Source organism: Papaver somniferum, chromosome 6, assembly GCF_003573695.1.
Source record: "Papaver somniferum cultivar HN1 chromosome 6, ASM357369v1, whole genome shotgun sequence".
In the NCBI taxonomy this organism is placed as follows: Eukaryota; Viridiplantae; Streptophyta; class Magnoliopsida; order Ranunculales; family Papaveraceae; genus Papaver; species Papaver somniferum.
In genome coordinates, this window is record NC_039363.1 from 158,193,597 (window position 1) to 158,201,355 (window position 7,759).

General features: G+C 36.1%; 1 protein-coding gene across 4 annotated transcripts; it reads left to right on the forward strand.

Annotated features, from left to right (window-relative positions):
- The first annotated feature begins 3,616 nt into the window (after nucleotides 1-3,616).
- LOC113289894 lies at nucleotides 3,617-7,302 on the forward strand. Of its 4 annotated transcripts, XM_026539324.1 has the most exons (4): nucleotides 3,617-4,874; nucleotides 5,691-5,750; nucleotides 6,261-6,428; nucleotides 6,880-7,302. In XM_026539324.1, exons 2-4 carry the CDS (start codon nucleotides 5,708-5,710, stop codon nucleotides 7,200-7,202), a joined length of 534 nt encoding a protein of 177 aa, XP_026395109.1. In that variant the 5' UTR covers nucleotides 3,617-4,874; nucleotides 5,691-5,707; the 3' UTR covers nucleotides 7,203-7,302. The 4 variants fall into 4 exon arrangements, with proteins under 4 accessions (XP_026395109.1, XP_026395110.1, XP_026395112.1 ...); XM_026539325.1 differs by having other exon boundaries at nucleotides 3,617-5,750; nucleotides 6,256-6,428; XM_026539327.1 differs by having other exon boundaries at nucleotides 3,617-5,750; nucleotides 6,513-7,302.
- The last annotated feature ends 457 nt before the right edge of the window (nucleotides 7,303-7,759 follow it).

A 7,759-nucleotide genomic window follows, 5' to 3' on the forward strand; every position in this document is an offset into this window, starting at 1 on the left:
ATACATATTGCTAAGCGAAATATTGGGTATGGTTGTTAGACCCCCGCTTTTTCACAAACTAAATACAAGAGTTATGTAAAACAACATATATATACCTGATTAACAAAGCAAAAGAGCTACGCAACTAACCTTGTCATCAGACATGGTATAACTATCTTTCGGCCATGCCACAAAACTGTTTTCAGCTTCGTATAATTTCTTAAAGTTACCACTTGGTTCCGTTAACACAAACAATGGAACTATAACCTCCCGAATATTGACAACATGACAGTTACTAGGAAGATATTATCCATGTATTTTCTGTTTAGGCATCATAGGTAAAATACTGCCTCTAGCAACCACGTTTTCCCTAGATCCATGCCAAAAGTCGTATTTTTCTTTCTGCAGAAATATACGACATATGAACATCATATAAAGAGAAGACGCTATAACTAGCAATATAGATTTACAAAAAAAAAAAAAAAAATACTCCATTAGATGTCTTAGCCAGAGGTTCTCTCATAGATGTGCACGACTTCTCTAGAGATATTGAAGGATTTGGTTGGGAATTACTGGTAGAGTTCGACATAAGATTAGGAAACTGCTTCTTAGATCCATCAGAAGGGTTGCTATGTGCAGGAGACTTCGGTAGAGATATTGATGAAGGAGTTGGTTAGGAATTACTTGTAAAGTTTTGCATAAGATTAGAAGAGTGCTACTTAATTACTTTTGAAAGTTACACATATTTCTATTTTTCCAGGTTCTCTAATTTACACTTGGATCGGTGATTCATATAATTGATATCATCTTTGTGTCTCATATATCCTTCGTAAGATAAACTGGTTTATGTATATTCGACTTGCAAATAAAACAATCCAAGCAACTATCCTTAACCTTAAGAGGCTCGGTGAACTGAACACCACACTTTGGCCAAGGAATCTTTTTTCCAAGAGTTTGTCCTAATGTTTCCATACCACCACATCGTACGAGTAGACAAAAATTATCCTTTATTACTTCCTCAATCAGGATTTTGTAGCAATCAACCTCCACCTCATCCTTTCCATGTAATTGTCGTTTTCCTTTTAACATAAAAGCTTTACCTCTAGCAAGGACGTTTGCCATAGACTGGTTAAAAAGGTTGCAACTTCTACCCTGCGGAAATATATGACATATGAACATCTTCAAGCGAAAACTTCAAAATAAATTAAGATTTAAAATGCATGTAAAAAATGAAACAAATACCAGAGAAATTGCTTAGTTATCGTGTTCTCAGATTGGCTCCGATTAGGTGGAGCTTTTGATTTCACATCCAGAGTATGTTCCCCCAAATTTTGTTTACTTACCTGCATCAGTAGAGTAATATTCCATATTCAGATAACAAATATACCAAATTCCAACGTGAATGTGAAGACACAAATGAATTGAATAGGTAACAAATATACAGTGATTGAATTACGGCACACTGTACAACTAACTCATAATAAAATAGGTAATACATATCGGTCTATAAGGTTCTCCAAAATACACCCTAGCATCCGTTATTCATTTAGTTGATAGCATATTTTAGCTTCATGTGATCTTAATATCATGTAACTGGTTTAAAACACATACCTTCGGAACTTCTTCAGATATTGCAATACGAGATTGGCTTCGGTTGAGTAGAGCCGGTGATTTCACAGCCTCAGAAAGTTTTGGTATACTTACCTGTATCAGTAGAGTGATGTTTAGGATTCGTGTAACGAATATACCAAAGTCCAACGTGAATGGTTGTCATGTCAAGACAATGATAAAATATTTACTTAACAATTAACTAGCAAATTACAAATAAAGTTATACCTTCTTTTTGCAGTTAATCCATTTAAGCACACTGCACAACTAACTCATAATCAAATAGCTAACCATATATCTCGGTCTATAAGGTTCTCTAAAATATACATTAACGTCCGCGATTCGTGTAGTTGATAGCATACTCATCTCTAATATCAAACAAGATATATATAAAACTGGTTTGTGTAAAAACATATCCAATGAGTTAATAAAGCAAACAAGCGAATAAGCAACCAACCTTTTGATCCAAAATGGTTTGATAAAATGGCCAAGAAATTTCAGCATCACCAACATCGTTTAAAGTGTTTATCCCAGATTTTCCTACGAGTAATTTGATGGTTTCTTTTAGTACTTCACTAACCCGGATATGGTAGCATCTAACTGAACCAACGAATCCTGACTTCAATTTAAAGACTTATATCTTTGTAGAGTAAGTTCTACCAATGACAACGATGTTGTCCTTTTCTCCAGACCAAAGTTTGCATCCTATGCCCTGCATAAACACATGGCGTATGAGAGATAGTAAATGGAAGATTAAAAATTTAAATGCCTGGAAAAACCATACATTAATCGTTATTTTTTCATATGGCACATTCCCCCGTGGATGGAGGAGACGATGACTTCTTTTTTGACACTAAAGACGCCGGGGATTCAGTAGAAACGGTCGGCGTTTTAATACAAAGAGAGTCCCGCTTTGTGGACCCTTTCATGCTTTCAGATGACTTCTCCGGACCGGATTTCTCAAGATTTTTTGGAAGTTTCTTAACTATTTTTGAAAACCGATCATATATTTATGAACTTATCTTATTCTTAGATCAATAGGAGGCGTTGCTAGGTCCCAGATCATTTGCCTGTAGTTGAACACATTGTTAGAAAAAATTAGATAGCGTCAGTCAATTTTTTTAAAAAGTTGCACAATCTAATCAAAAATCAGTTCACTTACTTATTCTCCAGACTTGCTGATACCGTTGCTCAAAATATTCGCTAAGTTGAATCCTCGAGATATCAAGTTATCTGTTAATCTCTGATATGCATATTTAGCAGACTTTAATTCTTTCTATTTAACTTTCATCTTTTCACGCAGTTCGTCATTCTCTTTCGAGGGTTGTCTTGATTTTCTTTCATTTTGAAAGTAAATGGTTGTCATCATCCAAAGCCAGTCTCTTTGACACGTCCACCCTTATCCTGTCCGATCACAAGTGTTAGAGCATGCTTGTTATGACCAACCGTTTGAGTTCCCTCTCGAATCATCTTCCGCTGCTCTTCCTGTTCAATTAATATGTTAAACTCTAATTTAAACTTTGCGTACTTACTTTGTGATAAGCACGCAAATGCGACACTTTTATAACCACATTTATACTAATTGGGTCTCGATATCTCGCTAATAACTATATTTTAGAGCTTTTACAGGAATTACAAGTGAAATCCGATTACCGGACCGAAAAATGATCAAAATGAATGGCCTGGTATCTTTATATATCTGCACCACTCAAATCACTCATAGCACTAATTGGAGTTGGATCTTAAGGGAGCTTGTGGAAGGAAAGCTAAGTTGCGCACTAATTGGAGTTGGATCTTAAGGGGAGCTTGTGGAAGGAAAGCCAACAACTTAACGCCGCACCACTTAAGTCATCTGATGGCGAGAGAGGTTGATGTACTGGAACAAAGAAATGATTTTCTTTGCCATACGTGTGGGCTGCACTAATGGTCTAAGAAGGTAGACGTGGCTGCTTGTGCACCACAGTTGTTGGTGACATTTCTTAGGCATTGAACATCATCATCTCTTCTTATGAAATGGAATGAAATGAAATGAAAAATTAGGTCTAGAACAAGGTGGTAGTTCGTTCTCATGTCTTCTTCAAGCTATTTCTACCAAATCGAGATAGAGAGTCTAATGACGAGAATGAGTGGTGTTGTAATTGACTTTATGTGGAGTTGTTTGAGATTTTGCAGTAAATTTCTGGCCCGAGAAAGGGATAAAAACGAGTGTTGGTTGCTGTCTGAATCATGCTCTTTGAATCGATGATGAAAGTAGGTGGTATTGATTCTGGTTCATTAGGAAGGATGGTTTCACATGCGATTTGAGTCTACAGCAACAACAAAGTCAGATTTTGAAGATGTTAAGGTTGTGTTCATGGTGGTGGTTGTAATTACGAGTGATCAGTTAGGGATGGTGGCTGTGTTTCAGGCGTAAATGGAGATGAAACCCATTGAATCCGAGTGTGGGTTTTACTCGCTGGATTTGATTTCAATCGGGGGCTGTCAAATTGAGATGGTGGCAATGTAAAATTGTGGACGAGAATGGAGATAGAATCTAACTGAAACAACAACAATGAAGTTATGGATTGGCTAAGATGGTTTCAGTTGATGAAGAAAGGAGTTGGTGCTGTAGCCATTGAGTTGGCTTAATTTGTTGGGGTTCGTTTATATGGACTGAAACTCAATGAAGAAAGTAACAAGAGTTAGGGTTCACAGGGAATAGAAGCTGGAGATTGGTAAGGAAGATGGGGATTTTACATAAGCAGCTCTTGTAAACGTTCATGGCAGCAACTCTCTGCTAGGTGATGATGTACATGGTTGAATGGGTCTGGTGTTTGTGTTGTGTAAGCAATTACTATGATGTATTCCAGTTCTTAGCCTTGATTTGGTGCAGTTGGTGATGATTGAATTAGTAGAGGAGATGAAGATGGTGTTGGTTCGAATGTTATGAACTGAAATTCAGGGAGAAAAGAATGGATTGGGAAAGTCCGGTGGAAGTGCTATGGCAGGAGTTACTAATGCCTGAATATGGAGTTAGGCAGTGATATATGTTGGCTAGTCTTGTATGGGGCTGTTGCCATCGGTTCAGGAAATGGGAGTTGGTGCTGATGGTCGAGAATTAGGAGGACTGGAAGCAGAAAGTGGTGCAGTGGCCGGAATTTGGTGATGTCTGCATTTGGAAACTGAAGCTGCTGCATGGATTGGGCTTGGCATCTATCAGCTGGGTCCAGATTAACTATAGTCCCAGCAGCACATATAAATACCAGTCTCAAACTCAAGAGGGGCCGTACTCAGGGAAGAAAACTAGGGTTTGTTGTTTTACTTTTCTACTTGCTATGATTTGCTAAACTACTGTTAGGGTGAAAGGATGAACTTGTAGGCTAGATTATTTTATATGTTTTGAACAAGAGTTTCTTTTAATCAAAATCTTAATTTTATGTTTGAGTATCTCATATTGGTTGATTGTTCTTATAGATCTTTTCATGTTTTATGCCAAGTATACTACATAACTAAGCTATAGACAATCCCATTGAGACCTGATTGATTACAGATTAATGAATATTCTTCAACTTTGTATGCCATGTATACATAGTGTTTAATGTTTCTACTTTTAGGTCGAGATCAAATAATCCTTATTCGATTATCAAGAATTCTTAATGACATATCTTCCATGTTTAAGTAGCCGTGTGTTGCAACTTTACATGAGTAAAAATAGACTCTTGCGAAAGTACATAAGTAAAACCTAGCCTATGACGGATTCCCGGATCCTTAATCTTTTCTCATCTTGTTTGTCACTTCAATTTATTTGCTTATTTCCGTAGTATAAAGTTCTGAAAATTTCCACTTGAATTGGTTTTGATTAGAAAATTAGTTGTATTAGTTAGAAGTAGTTTACACTCCTCGTGGGAACGAACCAAATTTTTTATTGTCTACAATTTGGACACCGTGCACTTGCGGTAAAACAAAGTCGGTCTACCGACCCATCAAGTTTTTGGCGCCGCTGCCGGGGAGTGGTTGCAAAAACTCTCGTATTGATATCTTCAATTTTCTAGTCATAGTTTCTCTACATAGCGTATTTTTGTTTTTATTTTGTTTTTAGTTCCTTTTCATATTTTTCTTTTCAGGAACTCTTGTTGCGGCGATGACGTTTTATCGGGATAAGTCCAAGTCTCTCGGAGATACAGGTATGAAAATACTTGTCAGCATTACTACGAAACTGAGGATTATTCACAAGAATACCAAAATTACCATGGAACTGATTTGTCACACAAGGTAACACATGCTGAAATCTTCAACCAGAACATAGCTAGTTTGGAAAGACAATTAAAGTTGCTAGAAAACTGAGATCATATGAAAATAGTAATCTAGTTTATAGTAATTCGTGTTCCACAAAATGCTTTGATTATTCACACATGTATGAACCTTTATCCAAATCTTATTATTAGTTGAGGCGGGGGCGAGTTGTGCTTTGCAACTCGGTGACCGAATCAGAGAAATTTTTCTCAAGTTTTCTTTTCGTTTTCAGTGTTTCGATCTCATTAATTCAGGTGTTTATCTTGAATTTGTTGTTCATTAGGCTTTAATTCATCATCATTTACTTCAGTTTTTTTCATTCATGTCTGAAAATTGAAATAAAATGGAGGAAACCTCAAATTCTCGAACTGAATCTAAGACTCCAAAAAAATTTAGTGCAGAAAATCATTTCGTTCCAATGGCTCTTAATCCATCAGTTTTCACCCCTGATGAGATTATATATGAGAGTGTTAATGAATGGCATTTTAGTTTGATTGGAAGGCGTGATTTAGTCCATTTGAAGATATCAGTTGCTGCTGCAAATTTGAGAAATCAATGGAAGCTTACAGGTAATTGTCAATTCATCCCTATTGGCAAAGATTTTTTTATAATCAAATTAGACAATAAAGAGGATATGAAATATGTCTATGAAGGTCTTTGGGAAACAGAATCTCAATATCTTAAGCTTAGATTTTGGGAACGAGATTTTAAACCGGAGCAACAAAAACCAACCAGTGCCTTTGTATGGATTTTATTTCCTGATCTTAGTATTGAATACTGGAAAGAAGACATTCTTATGTCAATGGGTAAAGCAGTTGGTTGACCAATTCGTGTTGATAATACTACTTTGAAGAAAGAAATGGGTTATTATGCTTGTATTTTAGTGGGTTGATTTAACAGACACCATTCCTAATACAGTAATAGTGGAATCAAAGTACTGTAAATTTGAGCAAGAAATACGAGTTTCTGCATTGCCAAATTTTGTAGTAAATAACAAAATTGTTGGGCATTTGGTAACAGAATGTAGAGTGGCAAGGAAAGAGCAACATCAAGGAATGAAAAAAAAAATACTCCACAAAAAGGTACAAAACATTGGAGGTTTTGATTTATGTCCCCCTTATACCAGTAATCAAATTCTGGATTCAGCAAAACTTGGAGGAATTAAAAATGTTGCTATAATATTTCCTGATACAAGCAGTACTCCTATTATTCAGAATAAGGACTCTACAGCCCACTTCTCATTTCTGGATAAGATTGAAGGTGTTGATAGGGTAAAAGTGGGAAGGAGAAGCAAGTCCAAGCCACAACAAACTCATCCCCTTGGAGGTAAAGAGAGAGAATAGATCAACCAAAAATGTATTTCTAAATATCCTTTCTTTCCTTTTATAATAATCTCTCCTACTCCTCTTACGAAGAAACACTCATAAGATCAATATATTACAAAACTACCATTTCTTTTACTTTAAGTTATTAGTAAACTCTAAGAGGCTTTCCTTCTTCCTTGGATTAAGACCCAACCAAACCAACATGCTCTCTTATGGGCTAGAGTTATCCCAACCTTGTGGGTTAGGTCTAGTCCCCAGGTCTCTCTATCCTAAAAGGAATCTTTAATAGGTTAAGGGGACTCCTTTTCTAAGGATAATTATTTTCATGTATCAACAGAAGGTTACAAGGGTATTTTAGAATCTTCTACAAAATTTCCTGCTTTATCTATAGGAAGACTTCTTGAAGTAGGAACTAGTATTCCACCTAGTGATAGTATTTTCATTCCAAAGAATGTCAGTACTACTTTAACAGAAAGAAATATTTAAGAAATATTTTATCTAATGGTGAAGCAAGTGAGTTATTAACAACTCAAGTTATATTTGACATTTCTTCTACTCAAGAAGGTCGGAAGTAA

Bases quoted from the DNA above. Each gene is read 5' to 3' on its own strand.
- LOC113289894 (XM_026539323.1), top strand. From the start codon at position 5,708: ATGACGTTTTATCGGGATAAGTCCAAGTCTCTCGGAGATACAG. The intron at 5,751-6,260 runs GTATGAAAATAC...AATTTAGTGCAG, and splicing joins CAAGTCTCTCGGAGATACAG to AAAATCATTTCGTTCCAATG. The intron at 6,429-6,879 runs GTAATTGTCAAT...ATTTGGTAACAG, and splicing joins AAATCAATGGAAGCTTACAG to AATGTAGAGTGGCAAGGAAA.